This window comes from Camelus dromedarius, chromosome 3 (genome assembly GCF_036321535.1).
Source record: "Camelus dromedarius isolate mCamDro1 chromosome 3, mCamDro1.pat, whole genome shotgun sequence".
NCBI classification, from domain to species: Eukaryota; Metazoa; Chordata; class Mammalia; order Artiodactyla; family Camelidae; genus Camelus; species Camelus dromedarius.
This window is the reverse complement of record NC_087438.1, coordinates 68,624,745-68,652,676: the sequence shown is the minus strand read 5'-3', so window position 1 is coordinate 68,652,676 and position 27,932 is coordinate 68,624,745. Positions and strand designations below refer to the sequence as shown.

Here is a 27,932-nt window from a genome sequence, read left to right as displayed (position 1 = left end):
TCCCGTAACTAGTTCTTGGTATGCTTTAGTTTTGTTGTTTGTGGGTTTGTTTTGTTTGGGCCAGGTGAACTGTTTCCCCAAATTTACCTTAAAGCTTAATACATGAATTAAAACCACTACCCTCTTGAAGCTTTTCATGGTGCAACTTTCCTATCAGAGAAGACAGTTCGACACTGTGGAGCGTTAGATTATTATGATCACACTGAAGATATGTCCCACTACTCTCGCTTCCCACTTCCTGTTCCAACAGTATTAAACTACTTCCAAGTTCCCCCAAAGCTCCAGCATTTTATTCCTCTCTGTGTGTACGTACTTTTTCCTCTGCTTACAATGTTCCACCCTCCGTCTGCCTGGCTTCGCCCTTCACTTTGCAAACCTCAGTGTATGTGTGCCCTTTCCCAGGAAGCTCACCTTCCCTGCTGCCAAAGACAAACATTTTATCTGTTTCCATCCAGTAGTTTACCCAGATACAAGGTATATACTTCAAATGCTGCTGTTTAGCTCCTGGTGCCGTACTGCAACTTATTTTTATTTAGTTATTTTTCACAATCTGTCCTTCTCTGAGTGAGTGATCTTTGTGTCTGGTTAGATGCTGTATTTTATTCATCTCTGTGTTCCCATGGCCTTACACATTGTCTGGCCCATAGGTATTGCTTAAAAAGTGTTGGAAGAATTTAATAAAGTGATGCATATTACTCCATCAGCAGCAGCAGCAGCAGCGAGTAGCGTTTTATTTGAAATACAGAATATGTTTGTTTACTGCTTAAAAATCAAAAGATAACCTAGAGTAGTTAGCATCCTAACCATGCATTGCTGACCCTCCACTTCCCGCCCCCACCCCTCCCCGTGGCATCTCAATATCCTTTTAACTTAAATGAGAAGCTGTTTTTTTCTTGCTGTTTCTGCTAGTTGAGAAGTCAGCGTGATAGAGATGCATTAATGCAAGCGGGATTTGCCTAGACATCAATAAACGCAAAAGGCTCCCGGCGGGCCACTTGTAGTGTCAATAAAGGTTCATAATTACTTGCTCCTTTGAGCATTTTAGACCCAACCTCCTATTTGCTCTGTTGTAAATAGGAGACTGAAGACCTGAGAGGTTCTTAACTTTTTAAATCTTAGGGGAAGAATGGCAAACATTGCCAGGGATCGCAGGTTTTTAACCAAAGGTGTTGGCTGTAAGCTGTGTTATTTTAGGCTGTCAAGGGACTAGAAATTCAGAATACCTGCTTTTGCCCTCCTCCTTCCATGGAGGATTGGTGGTGAGTCTCACCTTTTCTGGGTTTAGGGAGGTGTAAACCCCAGGTACCAAGAGTGGATGACAGGTGGAGACACTGCTCAACCTGAAGGAACAAGGAACTGAACTGAGAGAGGCTCTGGGGGAAGGGATGGAGGCGGAGAGCTTGGAACCTGCTCAGATAGATGGGGGAGATCCTGGCTTCCGGGCACTGTCTCACGCGAGGGTACCACGGACCCATCTCCAGCAGTCCCGCGGTAAAAGCCAAACCATGGCGTGGTGTATCCGGAGTAGCAAGCTTCTCTCTGGGTGAGGGTGGGGACCAAAGACGTGGAGAGGTACTCTGACTAAAGACTTGACCCCAAGAATGGAAGAGTGCCCCTGCCACACAATACAGTAGAAGTGACAAACAAAACAAACAAAAGACAGTAGAGGGGAGGAGAGGGTGAAAATTAGGCTAAATACACATTATTGAGACTTTCAGAGAACTTGCTCTTCCGTCTTCCTTTCTTCTTCCTTCCTTCGTTTAAACAGCAGTTTCTGCTTTTCTCATAATCCTGTTTCTCCACAGCGAAGTTTAAGTGGGATTGGGTTTTCCTTGACTGCTGCGTGAGGAGTTTCCAAATAGCAATGAATAAGAGTCAGATAAATATCCATAAAGTTCCTAGTGACACCTCTGTCATCACTTGCTTCCTGCAAGATTCTGAATTGGGATGGTCATCTACGACCCTCCCTGAGTGGACGATCTGCTGATCCGCTCATGTGTGTATCTGTACTTTCCAGATTGAGCTGTGCACGGAATATAAAACGTCCTCCGACTCCTTCCTCCTCCCTCCCCCATGCACTCTGCTAGGAAGGCGTGCGTTTGTGTGCGCGTGTGTGTATATTTAGCAAAGAAACTTGGAAGAACCTACCCCTCTTGCTGCCCACCCCCAGCTTTATCCCAGCAGGACATATCTCTGATCTGTCCCCAGCTGAAGTGTCCCTTCCACGCTGATGCGGACAGACTATCTCGGTGCTTCCTTGTACACGGAGGTAACGCTTTGGTGTCCCGGGAGGGCGACCAGACTTAATCCTAGTGCGCTGCGCTCTTCACACGATGTGCGAGTACTGGTGCGTGCGTGAGTGTGTGCGTGTGCGTGTGCGTGTGTGTGTGTATACATGACTGTGATTTTGTGAGCTTCCTCTCCCGGCACTGTGCGGGCAGCGCCGGCGACGTTACTCTCCAGCAACGCAAGGCAACAGCAGCCTCCGCCCCCTCAGTCCCGTGATTGGCTGGTTTTGCTCATCATTTCCCTGCTAGGAAAAGGGAAGGGCCAGTGACGCCCCCGAACCCAGCTGCAGAAGCGGCCGCCACCTCCAGTGCACAAGGTGTCTCTTCTGAAAAGAAACCTGAGCCTCAGGGAGGCAGCGCGGAGCGACTAGGGCAGGGCTGGCGGGAACCGCGAGGGAGAGCGCTTGGGCAGCGTTGAAAGACTACCGGGAGCTCGGCCGCAGAGGACCCTCGAGACCTGCTGCTGAAATCCCAGCCCGACGCTCTCCTCGCGTTTTACAGATTACCCCCCCACGTCCCCGCGACTACATCTCCCCAAAACGGAGCCTTCACATGAAGAGAAGGTGAGGGAGCTGGAGCAACCAGGACTTTCCCGGGCACCCAAGATGCGCTCCATTAGGAAGAGGTGGACCATCTGCACGATAAGTCTGCTCCTGATCTTTTATAAGACAAAAGAAATAGCAAGAACTGAGGAGCACCAGGAGACGCAACTCATCGGGTAAATGCAAAGCTTCATTTTAGGAAATGACAAAAAGTCTAGCAGTAAATGAAATGTGAATATAGACTATAGAGTGAGGGCTGGGATACTATGTGTGTTCGTGTCAGCTTGTGTGTGTGTGTTCCGTCCCAGGAATTAAATAACAAAGGCTGTTGTTGAGGTGTGTGTGCTTCTGTACGGCGTGCTCCCGGTACGAGTTCAACTTGCTCTTTGCGGTGATAGTGACAGTTGTGTTGGCGCCAGGGCTCGCACGCCAAGGAGAAGTCACCGCAGAAGTGTCAACAAAGAACGGGTGCCCTTGTCCTTTTAATGACAGGGCAGAACTCATCCGAGATGTCTTTATTCACCATCTAGTTGTCCTCCCTTCTTTCTCTGCCCTATCGCTATCCGGAGATTCTAGAGAAAGCTGGCTTCCTGAAAGGCTGAAGTTAAAGCCCAGAAAGCAGGAAATGTGTCTCCTCTGTTTCTTTACAATTCTTTGGCATTGGATAGGGTCTGTGTATCATAATTTTAATTAGAAACTCCAGGACAACCAACGATACTTACTTGCTCTCCGTGGGTAAAATGCATGGGCGTCATGGTTACAGTTTTGGAAACCGGGTACTGTAGCTTCACACAGACTATATTTCTGCTTTCTTTAGTTTGTCTAGATGAGTTCAGAATCTTCCTCCACCCAGTAAGTTCTCTAAATATCACACTTCCTTCCTCCCTCCCCCTGGCCTCTGTCTTTGAAGTTTACCCAGGAGGTGGCTGCGACTTTGTGTTGCTTACATATCTTGGAAGCGTTTTCTGAGGATGTGAACGTGGTTGTCAACTCTGTTCAAAGTCCTGTTTCGGAAATCCTCCCTCATCTGGAGGCGTCCGTTGTTGCTATCGGAAACTCAGAACTAGCAGAGATATCAGCCTGGTTTTTATTTTCCCTGACATTTATAAAAACGAAGATAGAACCTTTGCCATTGTGTGTGTTGGGGCGGGAGAGGGGCGCACAGGACCGCTAAAATGTGCGTGCGCGTACACACACACACACACACACACACACACACGCACGCACAGAAACTTCATGCACTCCATTTCGTAATATTCCTGCTCCCCCCTAAGTAAAGAGAATTTAAGTGAGCAAGACTCCGGCTTATCCTTACAGAATAAATTATTATTTTGTAGCAAATTAAGAAAGAAGTACAATCTAAAAGGACTGAAAGAATGAAAAAGCATATAAGGGATGGGCTGGATGATTGTTATGCATCAACAAATCTCTAAATGGTCTATTTTATTCGCGGGGGGGGGGCGATGCCGAACTCTATGAGGCCGTTAACACACGGAGTGGGTGGGTGGAAAATTCAGCCTAGCTCGATTGTCAGAAAAGAAGGGCTCCGGGCGTGGGTGTGGGCATCCTCTGTAGACCTGTGCTTTCCAGGCAGACAAAGGGGTCTTTAGGAAGGTGGTGAACCGGCGCCTGGGGGAAAGGCGGAGGCTGGGGCGTGGGGGTCGAAGCTCTTTGTTCCCTTCCGGTCTGGTGGGCTCCGAAGATAAGCTTGAGTCCAGACAAAGCGGCCAAGCCTCGCCAGGACTCTGAGGTTCGGGCCCTTGGCTCGCAACCCCTGGAGAGCGAGAGTGGGCGGGACAAGTGAGGCGAGAGGAGGCGCCACATGCTGCCAAGGCGCCTTCTCCCGGCCTCCCTAAACCGCCGGCAGGAAGGAGAAGCGCACCCCAAGTCCCTCTGGGGAAAACAGACTTGGGATGCCCCCATTTCGCGGGCGACCTTCCTCCTGTGGCCTTTCCTGGACGCGGCCGGGCGTGGACGAAGAGGAGGAGGGCGCAGGCAGGCAGGGACGTGGCGGTCGGGCTAGCCGCGGGGTTTCTCCCGCACCCTTTTCCGGCTGAGCCGACCTTTCCCAGCTCCTCTGAGACTGCGCGGGGAGGCCGCAGGAGTTAATGAAGCAGGAGAGGTGCGCACAGGAGCCTCCCCTTGCTCCCCGAGGGCTGGCAGCGTGGGTGGAAGAATGAGCGAGGAGACGGGGGAAGACTTTGTTGCAGGAATCAGGCCCCCTTAAAAATAATAATAATAACTTTTACTGCTCAGTCTCCAACCGGGCTCCTCCTCCCTAATTAATCCCGTAATTACGGCCGTGCGGGGCGAGGCGGAGAGCCGACTGCCGGCGTCGCGCGTGCCCGCGCCCCGCAGCGCCCGCTGCCGCCGCCGCCGCCGCCGCCGCCGCCGCCGCCGCCGCCGGCTCTTCCCTGAGACCCTGGAGTGGGCGCCGCCGGGGGCACCGTGAGGACCGCTAGTGCCCCCTGTGCGCCCTTTCCCTCCTCCCTCGGATGAATCGTTCAGAGGAAAAGCTTGTTGTACCAGTTGAAGATTTCGTTTCAACTCCTGACTAGTGCAGCTGGTGGAGGAGTTGACTCATCAAACATTCGCATTTTTGACTCTCTTTCCAAGCCACGTGGAGGGGCTTCTTTTGAGATGAGTAAACTAGAGTGGCCGTTTGGCCCCAAAACCCGGGCCAGTAATCAACAGTGAGGTAACCGTTAGTCTCTGACCTTTGGGGGGCACTGCGTGCCTTGAGAGTGGGCGGTAGATTCACTTAAGGGCCTTACGTAGTCCTTGTGTCATAGAACATCCTCCGAGATTCATATTTAGCTTCCCTGCTACCATTTTTGCCATGTTTATTCGACCTCCCTCCCTTTTAACTGGGGGTCCCAACTAGAGTCAGTGCAAGTGTTCTTGTTCTATATATATATATAAAAATACTGAGCAGTCATTCCACGTGGAAGGAAAAAGAACAGAAGCACAACTTTCCTACCAACCATCCATGTTCCCGTATCTCCATAGGAATTCTAGCAGCATGCTTTTTATAAGGAATTATTGGAGAATAAGTCAAGTAACTGTTAGATATTTAAAAGTATTCATTGCCTTATGTTGATTAGTTAATAAAGTTTAACTCAAAGGGCATTGGGGGGTTGAAATGGTCTATTTTTGATTGATGTTTTTTTCTTAATAGGAAAAATGGCACTTGCCTCACAATTGACCTATAGTTTTACTAGCTCTGTGTGCTCTTTGGGTATAATTTGAAATGTGTTAACTTAAGGGTCCTATAGGTAAAAATATGTGGGTATGCTCATTTAATGAGATAATATATATGAAAGTGTAACACTAACTTTAATACCATATAAACATTTGTTTTGATTATTATTCCTTAAAATTTGCCACATACTCTTTTCCTTGTTGCCCATGAGACTTTAACTTAATTTTCCTATTATCTAGAAATCTTTATAATTTGACTGTGTGCTTTTGGTTATCTCACTGAATGATCACCAGTATTAGTTATGAAACTTCCGGTAGAACTGACAGTGGAGATAAGCATTCATACTTAGAGTGTTAATTATTGTCAGCAAAGTTAGTTCCAGTTTGTTCCAGGGTAGAACACACTTTTGTAACTCCAGAAACCAGAACCTGCATGTTACTTCGTATGTTACATTTGGAATTCTACTAAAAGCCATAGACAGTAAGTTAAGGTAGTACATCTCATCTTTATTTTTAGTTGTTCTAACACTTAAGTAATGAAAACGCAAAATGGCCTGCTGTTAGTGTTCGGGTTTACTCTGATGCAAGTTCTTTTCATTTAAATGATTTAAATTTTTATATTAAGGAGGAAATTTAACCTAAGGGAACCCATTCATTCCAAAGCCAATTCAAGAAGAGTTTACGGTGGGGCTGAATGTAGGGCTTTTGGGGACCACATTCATGAAACAAAATTAATCATATTTGTTGTGTACTGCAGAATTAAATTGTGGTAATGCTGACAATTCATACTTCGAAGAGAAAAATATTTGTAAAGACTCATAATTACCGATTAGTTTCTGTCACTGGAATCGCATGAGTAACTAAGTGGGTTTCTCTTAGCTCCATGTAAGCAAGAATACTTTATAGTATATATTGCTTTATGTTGTGTTATTTTTTTGAGGTGTTGAGTGATTATCCCTTTAGAAGTATGTTTTGAGTGTTCCTGTATAGAGCCGTATGCAAGAAATGTTTTCGGTGCAGCTGTTTAGCAGTCGTGTGTGATCTGCAATGAGAAACTAGTAGGGGGTGGCAACATCCTTCATGCCTTGCATTCACAGGAAGGAAAAGCCTTTTCTAAGACCAAATACTACAAGATCCCAAGTGAGAAATCCCTTGGGACTCATTTAACTTTATACAAAGAAATTTGCTCCAGAGCCTCAAATTGTAGGAAGCCTGGCCTTCTCAGACTGAATTCTATTGACTTCAAGGAGAAGTGTGACTAGTTGTAGCTATTTTCATTCAGAGTTCTTTCCAGTGATAGAAGTCTGAAATTTGACTTTGAAAACAATTCAAAGAGCAGAGTAATATGGTAGCATTTCATTAATGTAAAACTGATTTAAACTTTTAAACCACTTTTTTTTTTAATCTTAGAAGTTCTGAAAAGAGTCTGCACATTATAAGTCATTCCACCTTATAGCAATGTATCTACCTGTCAGTAAAGCAGTCTTCCACAGATATTTTAAAATGCCAGCTTTCTTCTCATATAAAAGCTTGTTGGTGGTGAAAATAATTATTATAGCAGTCTGTGATTAAGAAAAAGATGGTATTGATATGCCAGTTATTAGCAAGGTGAAGATTGGGAAGACCCTACACCGAGAAATGATGAGAGTTTGTGTCCATGCTTCTTGAAGGCACATCTCCTAAAGTGTGATGGTTAACTCTGTTTATATCCAAATTTTCATCCAGATGTAGTTTTATCATTAGAAATGTAATATAAAAATTGACTCTGAGCCACTGAGTAGTAATTGCACCCTATGTTTCCTTGCATCCTAAATGACCTCGATACAATGGCTATTATTAGCCATGCATAGGCATGCAAGTGTATCATTTTCATCAGTAGGACATTTAAAAATATTAATTTTTATAGAGTTCTAAATTTCACAGGGAGTAGTTGCATTTGATGTTTTGAGTTGCTTCACACTGAAACTACATGTTTAAAAAAGAATGCAAACCAAAATACCAAACTATAAGCCTCCAGTTACAGAATTCATCTAGCAGCTGTTACATAGGCAATGTTTCCATTGATAGTAAGGGAGCACTGCCTACATAATAAACACAGATTTAGACTTTGTGACTGAACAAATAGCCATGTTACTTTTTAACTATGTTTTTGAGATTCTAAAAAATTAAAAGGTAGCATGTAAAGAAGTACATGCAGATATTGATAGGGCTATACCATAAATAGGTGGCTTTTTAATTCTCTGAGTCTGGGTTTACAGCTATAAAGTATAAAGAAATAGTCTATTGAAACAATGAATAAGTTTATCTATAAAGATCCTAATGGCATGAATGCAATCATAAGTATTTGTCACCATCATCACCACCACCAGTACCCTGCTACGAGCATGCCGAATGGTATACTTGCCTTATACTGTTGATTGGTGAGGGTAGCACAGTTGACTTTTTGATATAATAAAAGATACCAGTAATAATGGCTACTGAATGGGTTTTCTCTCCATTACAATATCTCCTCACCACCAACTATCAGGAAGTGTCTCATTGTTGAGATCTTTTGAGACCAATGCAGTTTTAGAAATTAGCACTTCGCTTGTGCTTTATAAATTACTTTCACATACAGAGTCTCAATCCTCATGAAGTCAAAGCATATTAGATAATATTTTTGCAATTTTAAAGATAGGCTAAGGCCACAGTAGCTTGGGAAGAGAATATTGTCGAAGGACATACAGCCTAACAAGTGGTAGAATTACAGACATGCCCAGATCACCTGATAATCTAAGGTCTCCTTACTTCAGAACAAAAGCTCTTTCCATTATGTTTCTGTGTCTTCTGTGAAAATAAAATTACAATATTGGGATGCAGGAGAACTGGCCAAACATCCTGTCTGTATTGTCTAAACACAGCAGGGAGGGAGGGACTAAAGGGGAACAGAACTTTGACGGGAGTTGTTTTTTTTTTTTTTTTTCTTTAAATACCACAAAGATCTTTTCTTTAGATGAAAGTATTTTTATTTCAAAAATAAAAAGTGTAAATGATTTTCCTAATAAAGCCATATTCACCTAATCTTTATAATGCCTTCCATCATGCTTATACAACTGTTCTTCTAACTTGTAGAAAAAATTGCATCTATAATTTGTCACCTGTACTCTATATCAATTATGTATTGTGCTACTTAAACAAAATGCAACTTACTTTCACAAAGCTGACATTTTGGCTTTTTTTTCAGAGATGGTGAACTGTGTTTGAGTCGATCACTTGTCAATAGTTCTGATAAAATCACTCGAAAGGCTGGCTCTTCAATCTTCCAGCATTCTGTAGAAGGTTGGAAAATCAATTCCTCTTTGGTCCTGGAGATAAGGTGAGTTTCCTTAATAAGGCATAGTAAATTTCACTTCATGTTCCAGAATACGTTGGGCTTGGCAAACTTAGATTGAATGCTTGATTTATAGTTTAAGTATGAATACTTTAATAAGAGTGAACCAGCTCTATTTAATGTTGCTCACTGAAGGATGTGAAACCATAAAACTGAAATCATTATACAGTGAGAAATTTAAGGATGAATATGTGAGTTTTTAATATACTGTCTTTATACTAATGGAATAAAATATTCAACAGAATCCTAATATTTAACATACTATTCTTTACTCTATTACTCAGGATGGACATATATTTTGAGAATTATCTTTAACTTCTCTAAAATCTTCATACTGATCTTGTATTTTCTCACACTGGATAAAAATAGAGCCTATCCAACTCCTCTTTTACTAACAATTTGACTTTCTCTGTGAATGGGTATTTCTATGTGAGCTCCTGTAATAAAGTTCTCAATAATTATATCCTAAGTAGGTAAAAATCAGCAAATAAGCTTTCTAGAGTATTGGTTTATTTTTTATTTTTTTGTAGGATTCTGGCATTTAAAAGCTTAAACAGCTCTTGAAATCAAACTTATTGCCCACACATATCCATTATATCTTGTTTTCTTTGATTATAATCCTCTAATAAGAAAGTTAGGGCCAGACCTTCCTAATTATGGAGGAAGCAGGCAGATCATTTTTTCTATAGTAACATTGCTGCATTGTTTGGTATGTTTAATCAGAGAATTTTAGTAAATCAGAACTCTTTAAAAAAGTTCAAGAGAACAACCATTCTTTACATAATACAATCATTGCATTTTTCTGGTATTGGCAAAATGCTAGTTACTCAATGATTGGATAGTAACACAGATTTTGTAAGGGTAGGTTAGTGGTTAAGAGGGTAAGCTGCTGATCTTTGGATTTCTACCTCCTCACTTCTTGAATCACATCTACGTCTAATATAGATTATAAGCAACTATAACTACTAGAAAGAGTCTGCTGCACTCATCTTTAGAGTTTGCATAGCAGTTTATAGAATGCATTGCAGCAAAGGCACTCACTGAAATATACTTCAAAGAATGTCTGGGAATGAAAAAGAGATGAGTGCCAGGGAAATGCAGGCATGGTTAGGCTATTTTGTTTTAAGCATTCAAAGTGACTGGAATGGCAACAGGAATCAAATCACGGCAGTGTCAACTGGTATATGTCTGTTGCTTTTAGTTCAGAGAGAACTCTGTGTATTTGTAGGCAGAGTACCAGAACAAGGAGATGATGACTAGAGTCTGATGTAGTGCAACTCTGATACAGTTTATAAATTGGTGTCTTCTGGGTAGAATATGGTCAGCAAGCAATATTTATTTCAACTGGATTAAAAAAAACAACTTAAAGCAGTATTAAAAATTAGGAGATGACTTTTAAAAGTACAGATGTTCATATACTCTTCAGAAATTGAAAAATGTGACAATTCTGGACCTTTATTTCTCTTGAGAACCTGTTGGCTGAAGCCAACACTAATCATAAACTCTCTAGTTTGACAGTTTTACACCTGGGGCCCCCTTTTCTCATGATACCTACGTAGTATCTTCCCCACTATCTCATACTCCTTTACCCACATTTGAATTTAGAAATTGTAAGAGATGAGATAATTATGAGGACAAAGCTACAGAAGGTGAGACTAGATGGAGTCATAAATACAGTGGTTGAGTTTAAACAGAGCAAGGACTTATATTTCTTGGAATTAGGTTGAAAAGAAAGAAATATACATGATTTAAAAAGAAAATATTAGATCTATAAGAATGCCTAAAAAGAACCTCCAAGTTTGAATGATTTGGCAGGAAGGGTGTCAAATAGGTAAGGCTCTACAAGTTGGGTAAAGGAAGCTAATGGAAGAAGGTAAAGTAAAATAAGAAATTGTAATTGTTTAATTAATATTATCTAGCCGTGCTAAATAATATATCAGATAAAAGAAAGTCTAATAAAAATTTAAAAAGTAAAAGATAATAGTTTAATTAATGTATCTGAGCATGCTTTCAAGCTAAGGGTATTTAACATAAATCCCTTTTGACCCAAGCAATTCATTGTTGCAACTTTATAAATTAATGAGGGTTGCATTTATATCTTTGAGGGTGATTTATTTTCAATTATAACAGCTAACAATGTGAATGAGATGACAGTGCTCTTTCCATATGGTTCTCCTTCACAGATAAAGAAGCAAACAATAAAACAGTGAGCAAATACTGAATAACACATGCAAAGTTGCCACTTCCATATAAGGAAATAATAATTTGTTAAACCATTATTGTACAATGTACAAACAGTTCATAAAAATTATAATTGCCTGTAACAGTCGTGACTAGTAAATACCAATCAATTTGACACCTGTAATACTAAATTTAGAACATAAAAATGTCTGATTGTTGGCTTAGCTTTTTTTTAAGTCATGCTAGAAACATAAGGTATTTTGGATTGTTATTTTCCTTTGTTTCTTCCCCACATCTATAACATTTATGAAGAACCATATTACTTTGTGTCTTTGAGTGGATATGGGCATATTTTACAAATGTTTTCAAAATTCTACTTTGAAGTTTTGGATTAAGACATTACAACTAATCGTTTTTGATCTTACATGATTGAACTATGCTTACAAATCTTTCTCACTTTTAAAAATCTCATTAAACTTATAATGCTCTTGTGCACATTCTTAATAAATTATTTATCTATTTGCATTAAAATGTGGAACAGTCCCTGAAGATAAATTGTTTTTCCCTACACTTGTAGACATGATTTTCTTTGTTATTACTAATTCTTTCAGCCGATATGCACTCTGCTGCCTTCCACAAGCACATCAAGAATTGATTCATATATATTCATTAAACAACTGTATCTCTGGGAGTTGTCTGAGAGATGGTTCCGTGTATTAGTTCATTGTACTCTGAAAATTCATCAAGATTTAGGGAAATTTATGCATTCCACAGCTAATGTTGCAATTAAACTAATTAATTTGGTTAAAGGCTTGGTTTTATTGGTAGTAGTTTGTTCTTTATTCTTGTAAGCTGAGACATGACACATTTATGATACATCAGATGTTGTGAGTATCTGTGAACATTGTACTGAGAGATTATTTGGTTGTGTCCAACACTTGTGACTTGATTTTTTTTTTTTCCATCTTTGGGTTGTTTCTCTTTTTTCTCATTTTTCATATGTTGAATAGAAGTCTAAAGATTTCAATACTAGATATGGATATATAGAAATGTATGAGCTCAGCTACTCATCAGGACGGATTAAGCACATCGTAATTAATTAGTCAGCAAAAATATTCTCAATTCAGTCATCATGTATGAAAGTTCTTGAACGGACAGCATTTGCAGGCTGACTAAACATAATTGCAAATTTATATGTACTTTACCCGTCAAAAAGAATTTGCTGTGGTGTGCATTGATTTACTTTAGAAACAGATCAGCGCACATTTCTTCCACTCACTTTGTTCAGTAAGTGACCAGTAGAGCACATCTTGGGCCACACAACTGGTTGGTCCCAGAGTCGGGCTGCAAAGCCAGGCCTGTTTGACTGCAGAACCAGAGCTCTTACATGAGACAATTTTTTTGGAAAACTACAATACTAATAATACATACTATTAAAATGCATCTTTATGAAGTACACAGTGGTTGTGTTTTTTGCTCTAAAATGATCAAGTATAAGATAGTATTCACTTAGTATTACCAAATGCTGGGCCAAATACAAAATGGCCCCCTGAGATGTAAATTAAATCAGAAAAGTGCTATACTTCAAGCTTTTTGACGCAATTTTGCCTTTTCATTTGATTGTGTTCAGGATCTTTTTCTTTTGATACTAGCAAGAATATCTTTCCTATAACAGCTAGGATCCTAACTAATCTCAGAATTCCTAACAAGCTACAGGTTATTTTTTTTTCAGAGTTTTGAGGCACGTTGCCTTGCAGAAATACTCTTTTGAGACAAAAACTATGTTCTTTCTGCTTTTTTGTAGTCATAATGAAACTCTTGGCGTTTCTTAATTTTTTTTTTTTAATTTTAGTAAACTGTATCAGTAACAATTGAGTTGATTCAGGGATTTTTGTCTGGAGTCAAAAGTTTGCAAAAACAGATTCCTAGTATGTGTATCATTACCTAATTTGTTTCTCAACTTGTGAAGCAGTCCAGCTGTAAGATTTGCCTCACAATACTTACTGACAGAGTCAACAGTGTCATTTAGATTAAATTTTAGTTGTCACAGCACGTGTGCCTGTTGTTGACAAGAAACCTACAGAGAAGAAATAGTGGCACCTGGTGATAGGTTAGCTATATTTAACATTTCACAAGTGAAAACAATGTTTAGCAAATTAATTCCTCGGGACTCTTCAGCTGCTATTTCAAGCGATGGGTGATGTTTAAAGGGAAGTTCTGCTTGAAAATTCAGTTGAAAAGTTTCTGTATAGAATCTATTCCTGTCAGTTTAACAGTCTACACCACCCTTTCAGTTTGAGCCAACATTGCCTAACAAAAAATAATCTTTATGATTAAGTTTTTCAGTCTTACCAAAAGTGCAGCATATATTCAGTTATCTTTACCCTTAAAGAGTTGCTAAGCTCAGGTGTTTCTGTTTCTAATAGGGCTTCAAAGGTTACATGATGCTTACAGAGTGACAGGTACAGGCCTGTGAAGAACTTTTCTGTTGTTGCTCTTTTGAGTCACACACAGAAAACTTAGCTGGTACAGCCTACATATTAACCGTTAGCTTTTGTTGATTCATTTTTCTGTAGAGCCCAGAAGTTGGAGTTTTCTCTCTCTCTCATTCTGGAGTAGTTTTAACCTGCTCTTTTCATTCCTGTCAATTTCCTTCTGAGCAAAGCATATGTGTTCTTGGTGATACTTTAAAGTGTTACTTCAGTTCAGCATAAATACAATAGGTTTTAATTCTCCCAATGACATTTAGTTAATTATATTTAAGCATTAATTTTCTTCTTTCTTTCTTTTTTAAAAATACATTTACAGTCTGAACAACAACTAGACTTAGCAAATCCATAGCACTTTAATAGTCCATTCCATCTATAATCTAAAAGATGCCTACAGCCTGCAAGGGAGAGAAAAACATAACTTTACTGTTTCCAAAAAAAATATTAAACATTGAAGTCACAATATTATTCATTCAAAATAATTATTTTCAGTCTTTTTTGCTTCTTACACTAGGAATCTTAGCTCAGATAATTTTCCATGCATCGATTGAAGCCCTAAAATAGAAACTAAAAGTTTGGTTCAGTGTAAGAAAGAGAGTCAACTAGAGACATTCAAGGTTTCCTTTCCCCTCTTTCTTTCAGTTAAAAAAAAAAGCAAATTCTACACTAACAATTTTTCTGAGTTTTACCTTCTTATATTTTGATTAGTCTATATGAATTAGTGTTTTGTATTCTCAGAAAGTATTTATACTATTTTTACTGCTTCCATTTAAAAAATAAACTACTGTTGAGCCTGTAGGACAGCATTGGAATAATACATACAATAATATCTGTACTTGATACTTATTTATCTGATTGAACATTATTTTCTTCGTGAGCTCACTTTTTATATCAATTTTCCCTGAGAATGAATAAATTAAAGGTGTTCTATTATAGTCAGGGATTTAGAGGACTTAACGTTTGAAAATATTTTTGCTACTAGCTTTCTATAATACAGCAAAGGTGCTATTATTGGAAAGTCCCTCTTGCTCTCAGTTGACAAGCTTTTAAGTGTTACCTTTTTTTTTTTTTTTTTTAATGAGTAACTGGATTTTCCCTTTTGGATTTCTAAGCTAAAGAGTCTTCTTACAAATCTGGACCTCTCTTCTCTTCACGCTTGCAAACATGCCACTACTTGTGAGTTACATCTTCAGATGCCTGCACAGCAACCCTTTAAATTATGTTTGAAGGAAAATAACACCATCTAGCTTGGTAATTTGACCACATCCGTGCAGTCTTTATTTTAGATTCAGGCTTGTCATTTTCACAGGAAATGAAAAAAAAATGTTGAAATACAGTGTCAGTCATTACTAAGTTTTTTCACCAAATAAGTAGCACTTAATAAATACGTACAAAAGTTGATTGCTGCTCTTGATGCTGGTTGTTAACTTTTATGAAGAATCATATGTGCTTAACATAATAAAAGACCTCTTAATTTTCTGCAACTCGTGTGTTCTTTGGTTGCTGATTTCACCAGCAATTCTCTTCTTACATAATCTGCACTTCGTTAAGATGACTGTTACAGTGTCTGACAATTTCTATTAATTTTAAGACTTTATTTGTAGGGCATGTATATAGATTTTCCCATACAAATTCCACTCCTTGTGAACCTCATATTCCAAATATTTGAGAAAATCTTCTCAAAAAATACTCTCCTTTTCAGTGAGCTGATGGACATATTTCTTATATATAATATCCGGCCAAATAATGTTTTTAATCACCCGGTTTTCTAATTAGACCGCAAGTTAAACTGGGACCTATTTAAAGCAAACCAAAATAAAGAAAACAAAAGGAAAGATACGAGTTAGTGATTTTACATCGCTTCTTGCTAGTCATCCTGGCTTATAAGTATGATTTGGGGAATTGCCCTTTTGATGGAGTAATAGGAAGAGATCATATTTTCTGCTCAGTAACAAAGTTTACAAAAGTGATGAAACTTAAACAATAATAGCATTAGAGGAAAAATATGTCTGTCATGTTGAATGTTATAGTAATGACATTGTTTTTAGCACTCTGAAAATACAAGCTTGCAATAAGAGCACTTCAGTAAATAATAACCAATTTCCAACCCAGAGAGTGCTTTCTCAGACTGCTTCTAGCTGGTGTATGTTTGGTAGCTTGAGGATCAAGCAATCCCAGACTTTTGCAGACCAGGGTCACAGTTTTCTTTGTCAATAGAATTCCCAAAATTCCCTCAAAACTTTTCTAGACTCCTGGGCTATTTCCATGTCATTAGTTCCTGGTATAAGTAACTCCAAAGATTCCTTCTGAACACAGTTCTTTAGCCTTCTGACTCTCCTCTAATTATTCAGTCCTCTCCCTCCTTTTCCTCAGTGTACTGGCAGCGACTTTTAAGTCATTTAAATCTGTAGACTCAGGGGAGAAGGCAGTATCCCTCTTGCTGCTGGGATGGCTCTGATTTGTAGTCTATCTCTTGCTAATTGGGTTATTGGAAACATTTAGGAGGTCCCAGTTACTGGATTCTCGCACAGTTTAGATTATTGACTGTTGCAGACAGTCTCCTTCTTCTGAGCTTCCGACTCAGCTATTTCATGCCTGGCTTCGCCTCTTTTAGTGCCTTGCCAAAAGGGGCAACCAACATAAAACAACACTCAAGCTCCTTTTAGCCAATTCTCCAAGAGCAGCAGGCTTATTAGATACAGGACATGACTCCCAAATTACTGTGGACAACGTTTATATCAGGTGCTATCCAATATCATGCTAGGGATCACCAGCTTTCCAGCCAGCTCTATTTTATCATTTTTCATCTAACTTAGCATGTGCATATATGTTTATGTAGCCTCTCACATCTATTGTTAGTTTCCTTATTAGTTATGAGATGAGCTAGACTTCCATAAAAAAGGAGACTTTGAAATACAGTGGGTCAGACAGGCTGAAAGTTTCTTTCTTTCTCATATAGGGATGCACGTGACCCACTCATATCCTGTTTAAGAAAACTAACTCACGTAAACAAACGCAGCTGCACCTGGATTTGGAAACTTGGAAATGTTCTAGCTGAGCATCTCTGTGCCCAGATAAAACAGAGAGGATTCAAATATGGAAAGAAAAGGGAAGAAAGAACCATCAGCTATCTCTGCCAGACATGGTCCAGTGTTCTATCTGTCTGTCTTTTCCTCTAATATACCATCTTACTTTCTGGATTCTTGAGCTTGGAAGAAAAACTTTCATATACATACAGTGATATACTTTTAACTTTTCTTCAAATAATTGTAATATACCCATGATTTGGATAAATGTTAGTAAGCTTGTTGGGAAAGTCAATTCTTTTAATAGAGTTAACTAAGGTATAATTCCAAACAGTTTTGAGTTTTTTGTATTCAACTTAATTGGACAACATGAAACAAAAATAGATAACTATAGATAATGAATTAACACTAGCAGAATACTATCTAGTTAAGCAAAGTCAAGTCATGGCACTTGTATTTTACCTAATAAACTAATTTTTCCTTATATTTTGATAAATGAGGGGGATTTTTTCACTCCACAAATAGATGTGTATACTACGTATCTGTTTACAAAATCATTGAAAAACTATGTACAAATGATTTTTTAAAATATTTTACTTCTTACAGAATCTACTTAATTGGTTGGTTTAATTACCACCTGAAAATTAAAGAGCAGTGATTTACCAATTTACATTTTATCCTAGGTTACTTTGTAAATGGTAATACCAGTCCTTGGATATGTTGTCATTAACGAAAAACTTTGCCTGTATTTCAAATATAGGAAGAACATTCTTCGTTTCCTAGATGCAGAACGAGATGTCTCAGTGGTCAAGAGCAGTTTTAAGCCTGGCGATGTCATACACTATGTGCTGGACAGGCGCCGGACACTGAATATTTCTCGGGATCTGCATAGCCTCCTACCCGAAGTTTCACCAATGAAAAATCGCAGATTTAAGACCTGTGCAGTTGTTGGAAATTCTGGCATTCTGCTAGATAGTGAATGTGGAAAAGAGATCGACAGTCACAATTTTATAATAAGGTGAGCTTTCTTCTGTTCCTAAAGATTGGAATTTCTTCAGAGATGTTTTAGGAGTAGAAAACTGGCAGAAATGTTTAAATCTAATATGAGTAATCAGTTAATGAAAGCTCAGACAAATACTTATCTATAATATCTTAATCTGTAAAGTATCCAAATTTACATTTACCCTGGGATGTAAAATTAAAATTATTGTATCATTGAAGGAAAAGTTGATCTTATAGCAATAAGATTCATACCAGGTTTTTTTTTCTTTTTTGGCCACTTGACAGTTTTATTAAATTTAATACTCACACAGAAAAGCTATTTCATTCACTAACAACAACAATTAATTATTTCTATTAGTGAATGAATTAATTCACTTAATTATGTTCATAATCTTCTTTATATTCGTAGATTATATTAATTTATTCATAAAATTATGAACATTACTATGCAGTGATGTAACAGATACGAATTAATTTTACTTTTTTTTAATGACAATTACTTAGCAGATCCTAAGAAAGTAATTTAAGTTTATATTTGATATCTTGGGCCAAATTGTCTTCATTAGTCTTCATACATGGTATTTGTGTATGTTAGTATATTTTAGTTTTTGAGTTTTCTCACATAATTAGATAATTCTGTTTGTTTTTCATTGATGGTCAGCATGTATTTGGTGAGCCATGTGTTTGATTCACTTTTGATTAATTGAAACACAACAGTAGACATAGGATTGTGATGACAACACAAGATATTACTTAGCACTTTTTAATTCTCAATTCATATACCTGAATAGAATTTTTGGCTTGTTTTAGTTCTTTAGAAAAATTTGCTGAATAAATGAAACATGTATGATGAAATATGAAATACTGCAATATAAAGATAGGTAGGAAAGTATGCTGATTTGCCATGTTGACAAATAACGTGAAGCCTTGAAGCTATGCTGGAATCCAGCCTATACAGACCTTGAAAAATCTTTTTGAAACATAGCCTTAAAATAAGTATAATTACGTAAGTATTAATCATAGTCAACAATCTTTTATAAATTGATAATAGCCGTGCAAAATCATAATAGAGAACACCCTCAGGGACTATGATTTATAACAATGAGTATAATTCATGAACATTTTACCTAACTAGTGTAAGTTTTTTCCATTGGAGGCAGGGTTAGAGACTGATTTGACATCAGCTGAGTCTTCAAAAATGTAAACTTTTAAATCGATTGAACTGAGAGAAAGACCCTGTCAACATGTAGATATACAAAGAAAATTACGTCCAAAGAGGAGGCAAAAACATTTGATGAGGGAATGACAGTGGAAGTGAAAATAATGAGCTTCAAACATTGAAGTCTGTGTGAAGTGTGGTTGTGAGGAAAAAGTGAGGCTTCTAGAATTTCTGAAGAGACTAAAATCAGAGGGCAAGTAAGATAAAGCAGAAAATATCTTAGAGCATAGTAGAAATTGTTATAATGTAAAGAAGAGAATTTTTAAAGTTAATTGATCCTGGAGGAATCTGGGATCCAAATCTGACTGACTCCTTGTTCCTACATCCTTCTAAGCTTTGGGGATCTACGTAACCCATCAGATCCAGACCCACCTCTAACTCTGAAATGAAGATTGTAATGTTAGCTCACACCTCAGTCAGGTCACATAATTATCTCTTCTTTTTCTGTGGTGACAGCAATTAAGATCTAGTATTTTAGCAAGTTTGAGGTTGATAATACAGGATGACTGTAATCACTGTGCTGTGCATTAGCACTCCAGAACTTATTTATCTACTTATTGCAAGTCACTCACTGGTGATCATTTGTAAGTCGAGTGTTTTTAGGAATAGAACTTCAAGAGTTATTTATATTTTTCTAAGCTATGGTTATTTTTACAACATATTTAACAAGAACACAATAGTGATCAATCCTGTGAATCTGTAGTTGTTTTATGGTCTTATCAAGAGGTATAGAAAAATTAGGATAAGCATCTTATGAAGACATGAAAATCATCGTCATAATTATTTTTGTTTTCTGCCTAGTTTTACTGGTTTCCAAAAATAGAAGTTGGAATGTTCTGGATTAAAGTATGTAATAGGGAAGTATAGCCCAAGTTGGGTTTCTGATTTTCCAAGAAAAATTTGGGCAAGGATCCACCTATTATTAGAAGCTAATACTCCCTGCAGAAAATCATTTTTTCTTTCTTTTCTTTTCTTTCCTTTCCTTTCCTTTCCTTTCCTTTCCTTTCCTTTCCTTTCCTTTCCTTTCCTTTCCTTTCCTTTCCTTTCCTTTCCTTTCCTTTCTCTTCTCTTCTCTTTTCTTCTTTCTTTCTTTCTTTCTTTCTTTCTTTCTTTCTTTCTTTCTTTCTTTCTTTCTCTCTCTCTCTCTCTCTCTCTCTCTCTTTCTCCCTTTCTCCCTTTCTCTCTTTCTTTCTCTCTTTCTTTGTTTTTTGTTTATTTGTTTTGTAATAATATCTAGTTGGGGCACTCATTCCTTTGAGTCTTATGGATGCAAGGAACTTCAGTGACATATTATACCAGAACTCCATCCTTTCTGCAACTCATCTTTCTCATGGCATCTGGCTCATCATGTGTGCACCAAGTATCTTTTCCTTCCCCAAGTATATGTGGCCTTTTGTTGGACGTGTGTCTCTTCTACTCTAGAACTCAAAGCCCCGCTCCTTCAAAGCTTCCCTTCCGTATCAAACTGGTTAAAATTGTTATAAATTTTAGTAACGATCTTTAAAGTCTTTCATACTTCTCTCCTTTGCAGAGCTCTGTTGTGTGTATGTGTATAGCAACAGCTCGTTTGAGTTGGTCGTTTGCATTTGCATGTGTAGCCTGTTGTTCCCGGTTTGTTTGCCTGTTTTCCCGTTTTCCTGTTAGATTAGTAAGTTTGTTGTGAGAGGATCTGTGCCTGATCTGCTTGCAGAGGGCGCTGTTAGTTTAGTGACCTCCCAAGGATCAGATTCACCCAGGTATTGTGTTTGGTTGGCCTCTAACTTTATAAAGCAAAGCATTATTTTTAGATACAAGCTTCATTTAGCACTAGTTAGAGTTTAAATTTCACCATAATTTTTTCTGAAAGTGCTTTAAAGAAATAAAATGCTGTCTTCTTGGTTTAATGACATACAAAATGCATTATTACATGCAAACAGGAATCTCTTCCTCCAAACAGTTGTCCTGTTGAGGAGCAGGGCAACCCACAGATTCATGGCATTATTATCCCGTGAAATGTAGTTTTGGAGAATGTTATTTTTAATATCCCACAATATTTTTAAATAAGCCTGTGAAAAGCACCCATGTTTTATGTTGCACATGTAATGGTAGCTATACACAAATACAGGCACACACACACACACATTGTCACGTGTTACCTCTCCTAGAAGAGATACTCCCTCAGTGGCTGTTTATGTCATAAAGTAATCAACTAAATGCTGGGTTCCGTGGGCTCTTACACAAAATAGGAGCCCTGATCAATATCATTACATGATGCTTAAAGGACAAAAAATGAGGGTAAGAAAATCAAGTAAAGCTTAACTTTGATTCTGTAATTACTGACTAAATACTGAATTAATTTGTAAAATATAGGTCTCATATGTATGTAAATAACAGAAAATGAACAAAGGGAAATAATTTTATTTCTTAAAAATGCCTAAAAATCCCAACTCAAATAATAATGTTATATACATTTGATCAGTATTTTTTCTATGTGCAACCCTCAAGACACCCAATCTGTAGTTCCTCAATTAGGGAGCGCCACGTTGCAAGGAAGGAGGCCAAGGTAGAGAAACACGGGCAGTCGGTCACTCACCGAGATTGAAAAGATCTTCTCTAGACCTACAATTCTCTCTGAAAGGGAAAGTTCATACAGGATGATAAAGTTCTTGTGAGTTCTTTATCTTGTATTAAAGATCGTGTCATATGGCTCCAGATATGCAAAAATTTAATTTAGCCTAGCATTGATGTGTCAGTTATAAACCTTCTCTCATCTTCTTGAGAAGAAAAGAAAATGGGGGCCTAAAAGGAAATTTTTTATTTTCCTGCCTTTACTGAGATATAATGGACATAGAACATTGTATACGTTTCAGGTGTACAATGTGTTGATTTGATACACATATATATGCAGTATGATCACCTCCATAGTGTTAGCTAACACATCCATCATGTCACATAGTCATCATTTCTTTTTTGTGATGAGAACATTTCAGATCTACTCTCTCAGCAACCTTCAGGTATTTTATACAGCATTGTTAATTATAATCACCGTGCTGTACATCAGATCCCCAGAACTTACTCATCTTCTAACTGAAAGTTTGTACCCTTTGACCAGAATCTCTCCATTTCCCCCACCGCCCCCAACCCTGGTAATCACCATTCTCCTCTCTGTTTCTATATATTTGGCTACTTTAGATTCCACAAATAAATGTTATTGTATCACATTTATCTTTCTCTGTCTGACTTTTTTCTCTTAGCATAAGGCTTCAAGGTCCATCCATGTTGATACAAATGGCAGGAGAGGAAATATTATTGTAAGATTATTTATTATACCTACTTCTTCAGATATTGGTAGGTGTTTTGAATTCTCTGGATGTGCTATTTTGAAACTGGAGGAAACAGTGGCTTCCCTTTATGTGCTCCTGCATCCAGAGAGTAGGCACAGACCAGTATCTATAAAAAAGAATGTTCTGCTTGACGTTTACTTTATCTCCAATACTATCCTCTTTTTCCTCTCTGGGATAAACTCTTCTTTTCTTCAGACAACATCTGCATCTGTGCTGTTTTTAAGTAAGTGTGGTTTTAGGTCTGATGAGAGCTTTATTGCATTAATTAATAAAAAGACATTCCAAATATTTAATTGACTAATGTTACAGTTTTAACATCAATTATAATCATGTTAGACACAAAAAAGCAGATATATATATATATATATATGATTTTAAAATTGTGAAACACTCCCTGTACCAGTACTTTTAGACTAGTCAGTTTAGAGGCCTCTGCAAATAATTCCCTAAAACCCTTCTCACATTCAGGCACCACATTATCTACAATTCTAATCTTGAAACACATTTGTGTGGTATTATTCTTACAGTCATTTTAAATGAAAATAACATGTTAAAAGGTAAACATCAGATTATTTTCTCAAAGGTACTAACTTACTGTATCAGTTTGTTCATAGGAGAAGCCTTTATGAGTGCCAGCCATGGGCCAGTCATGAGTGGAGCACAGTTAGAGACAGGAGTGTCCCAGTATTCCTCCTAAAGGAGGCCTGGGGCTTTGTGGGGTCCGGAATGATCACTGAAACAAGGTATCTCTGAAGACAAATGGTAAATTTAAAATATTTGTCTTTGGCCAGATCTATTTCCAATTATGCAGAATAATTTACAAAACTTTTAAGAATAAAGGGTTTGCTTCTAGTACTGAATGACACTGTTCAAACTCAGAATTTTACCTGAAGTCTTTGAAATATTCCAGGATGTAAAGTATGTTAAGTATCACACACAATACATTTTAAGAAGATGTTACAGAACCTGACGAGGTATTAGTACCACGAACTGTCTGACAGCCTGTCATACACTGACCAGAGCACACCGAACAACTACACACCTTACAGAATGAATGGGCTAAATCGCTGATACTCAGTCACCTTTACATGGTGTGGAGCAGTAATTAACACCATCTAAAGAGTATGGTGAGCCTTACTATAGCTATATTGTAAGATAGTTGAAACTACATTTAGACTTTACGTGCAGTTTATGGGATGGTCTGAATAGTACCGTATCTGAGCCAAATTTAACTTCAGTGACTCTTTAATGTCACCTGAAGATGAATAATGATAACACTAGGAGCATCATCATTAAGTTAATAAAATTGGTAAGCATTAGAGACATTGTACTATTGATGTTAATTTGTGTATTTTATATTTGGGTGTCCTAACTTACGCTAAATATTGGAAGGAGAGAGAGAAGGCATCAGTGCTGTACAAGAAAACCACCACTTGATAATAGAGTCCAAGAGTCCAGGCAGAGTTCTTTGCAGGTGACACTGGATGAAGTTATGTGCCTTTCTATGCTACTTCTGTTTCTCTCTTCCTAGAATGTTACAAGTTTACCTACTCAGAGAACCCACAGAGTGAAAGCATTGCCTCTATTAAATCTCAGCCCTACATTTACCCCAGGTATAATTACTTACCTAAAGGTACGCTATAAAATTTGAAGAATTTAGAGTTTAGAAGACAGTATGTATCACTTATATACTACTATAGGTGAAAGGAAACATTTATGGTCATTTAAACCCTAACAATTAAAAAGAAAATACAGAAGTACAGAAATACGATGAGTAGTATAGTGAAATGTCTGAGATACCATGAATCAGAACAGCTGAGTTCCTGACAGTTACTAGAAGCACTGTGTTGTACACCTGAAAGTAATATAATGTACATCAACCATAATTCAATAAAAATAAAATAAAAATTAAAGCCAGAAAATGTAATATTGGACAAATATCTTATTTTCTGAACATCATTATTTTCACCATCCAGTGATATTAATAAGCCTATCATTTCAAAGTAATTTTCTAAGCCTATCATCATAATAAGCCTATCATTTCAAAGTAATTTTCTAAGTATCAGGAAATACAGTAAAGAAATGCATGAACTGTAAATCCAAACTAATGACGATTGATACTAAAGCACATCTTGCTTGAGTTAAATATTGCAGTTGAAAGCTAAGTGTTACATTTTCTAATAGCCATGCTAACTGACTAGAAAGGCCAATTCTCATTGTCTTCTATAAACAAGAGTACAGCCCTTCCCCAAATTTATGAAATTTATCAAACTTGTGTATAGTTGACACTGAATGACATACTAGAGAATATAAAATGTGAAGACTCAGGGACACTACTCAAATAGACAGAAGTGTCTATGAAATCTGAGTGTATAAAATTAGAAATAATTGTAGTGAAGAGATACATTTCTTCAGGAAACTAAAGTATTGAGATAAAAATGTTTTATTTTATGATGATCTAGCTTCCTAAGAGAAGGGAAGAGATGTTTCACAAAAGAAAAAGATGGAAGAATTGACTCACCTTGACCGATACAATGCATTTTTACAGCTCAATCAATGTTTGATTCTCCACTGGTGGGTAATTTATAGCAAACCTTAAATCATCCACTTTGCCCTTCCATGAATGCTAACTCTTTTATAGCAAAATAGACTCTTCTGGGAGAGAAAAAATACGCCTACTTTTCTATGTGTTCACACAGAACAAATGGCGTTATTTTACTGCCCTGCACTCTCACTGGGAATGTTTGTTCTAAACTCAAATGTTTTAACTGCAAACACCTAAGTTCCTGGTAGGGAGCCTGGTGCAGGGCATTAAAAAATTTTTTTAAAAATTTTTATTGATTAAAATAACCACTTTATATTTTAGAAATAACAGTATCACTTACGTTATATTTGCTGCATCTGTTTTCTACCTTATTTTTACCTAATGTTTCATTCATATTTTTAATCTATGAAATTTTGTAGTTTTTAGAAAACTAATTATCTTTGTGATTTCTATTGATTGTAACCATAAAATTCATGTTCTGTGTAGAAATCAGAGTTTCTATTTTATTCTGGGTATTTATGATTTTTAAAATTTTACTTAAAACCAAATGTGGAACTTTTTATAGACTGTGATGTGAGGTAGGGCTCTAACTTTTTTTCCTCCAATCATGTCACTCCTTGGATAAAAAGATTTTATCTACAAGAGACACTTTTAAGATTATTTTTGAATGCTGATCTTATTTTCTAAAAATGCAGTGTTGTAAGTAAATACAGTTTCTCATCTATCAATCAAACAAGGATATTTAAAATTCTTAATACTCAGTGAAAAGTTACATTGATATTGGCACTCTTGTGAAATGCTTTTAAAAATGTAAATTGACACATCTTTTCCAAAAGTTAGGTCAAAAAAGTCCACCAAGCCTTAAAACAAGTGGACTCCTTTATTCGCCATTTCCAGTTCTAGGAATTTACCCAAATGTGAACAATGGTTTAAGATAAAGGTATTTTGTAACACACAGCAAGAAAGGATTAGTAAATAATTGTACATCTGGATGATTAGTCATGTAACATGTGGAAGAGGAATCTCAGGAAAAGGGAACAGTAAGCACAAAGGCAAATGCTCTCCATGGTCTTGAGATAAGACAGAGTTTGGGACTACTCTACTGTTAGGTTCGTAATGAGGAACAATGTGGGAGGGGAAATGACAAGGTATGTTGGCCTTAAATAATGAAGGATTCTTTCACCGTGTGTAGGATTTACATGGTATCCTGTAGTCCAAGAGGGGTCCTCACAGTTTGTTGGTTTGTTGGTTCATCTGTTCATTCTTAGTAGGGTTTGGTTGTTGTTTCTGCTATTATAAGCAGGAGAAGAATGTAGAGGTATAGAAGAACGAGCATATTTGCTGATGGAAGGGCCATGATAATAAATAAAGCGAAGGTAAGAAATAGAAAGAGTGCTCAATAAGCAAGGTACTAGAGGAGGCAGATGTGATGAAACCCAAGTCATAGGACAGAGTAAGATGACAAGGCAAGCTCTGATGGGAAGTCTTATAAATGTAAAATACTGTAGAGATCATTCTTCTGTGACATCCAATGAGCATTAGCAAATGGGCAGCTGGTCATTCCGTAGATTTTCAAAATATGGCCTCAGTTTGGGATGTTAAGCATTTGTTATTTTTCTGTTAAACTCAACTGTAAGTGGACTTTGGCCCAAATATGTATTCCAAGGCCAAACACAAAGGAACTTTTCAGTACTGTTTGTTTTCAAGTGATACATAACAGAGCTTTGATCTGTCTTATAATTTATTCATTAATTTCTTCACTCTTTTATTCAGCTACTTATCAGGAAGATACAGAAATGAAGAGCAAGCCTTTACTTTTGAGATGATTACAGTCTAGTAAAGGAAATAAAGTAATGAACTAATAATGTACAAATTGCTTTATTAGAGGCACTCACAGAAAAAGACATTGATAATAAGGCGGAGAGGAGACATAAGTTGGGTGGTAAAGGATGATTTCCTGAGAGAAGTTCGTTTATGATGAAAACTGAGGCGATCAGAAAGGAGAGAAAGAGTGAGACCTGGTTCAAACTGGATCGAGGATGTGCCAGTGAACTTGGGCATAGGAACCAGTGGCTTTTCTGGGCCTCTGAGTAGTTTCAGTTCACTGGAATAGAAGTTTGTGTGTGTGTCAGTGGAAGCAGCTGAGGCTGGAGAGGGAGGCTGACAGACAGGTTGTGCAGGGTCCATTGTATCTTGCTAAGGAGGTTGGACTTCATTTAGAAGGCAGTCTGTGGAGCCACTTAGCAGAGGGATGTCATGATCACATTTAAATTTCAGGAAAATTTCTAGGTGCTAAATTACAGGGGGACAAAGATGGTAATACTGAAAACAGTCTAAAGATGGAGATAATGAGGGCAAAGTAAGATAGTGACAGTGGGGAGAGATGGTGGAAGGCAATTTAAGAAAATCAAGGAATATATGAATTATATAATACATGGAAAGGGCAAATGATAGTGAATGTGAATGTGCCACGTTTTAAAGTGTAACATTTTTTGGATGACGGAAAATGAATCTTGAATAATACAAATTGGTTCCCTTTGGTTCCACTGAGGAAGTTAGGCTTAGGTTAACCAACTACATTTTTCCATAGAACAGAGTTTGAGTGGCTTTCCTGAGCGCGCATAGTAAGTTGGGGAAGGAAGCACCAACAGAGCTTTTTTCTGAGATACTCAAAGTACAATACCTTATTTTCAAATGAAGATTGGAAACACTTATCTTTTTCAGTTAGAAGTAACAGTGCTGCACT

General features: G+C 37.6%; 1 protein-coding gene across 2 annotated transcripts in view; it reads left to right on the top strand.

Annotated features, from left to right (window-relative positions):
• The first annotated feature begins 2,490 nt into the window (after positions 1 to 2,490).
• The window catches only part of ST8SIA4 (ST8 alpha-N-acetyl-neuraminide alpha-2,8-sialyltransferase 4), an 87,775-nt gene continuing 62,333 nt past the window's right edge, over positions 2,491 to 27,932 (top strand). The window contains exons 1-3 of one of the 2 annotated variants that reach the window (XM_064482768.1): positions 2,491 to 3,006; positions 9,255 to 9,386; positions 17,858 to 18,115. In XM_064482768.1, the coding sequence (XP_064338838.1) occupies positions 2,894 to 3,006; positions 9,255 to 9,386; positions 17,858 to 18,115 (503 nt within the window). In that variant the 5' untranslated portion in view covers positions 2,491 to 2,893. The remainder of the gene's footprint in view (positions 3,007 to 9,254; positions 9,387 to 17,857; positions 18,116 to 27,932) is intronic. The other variant, XM_010996731.3, reaches the window with a different exon arrangement.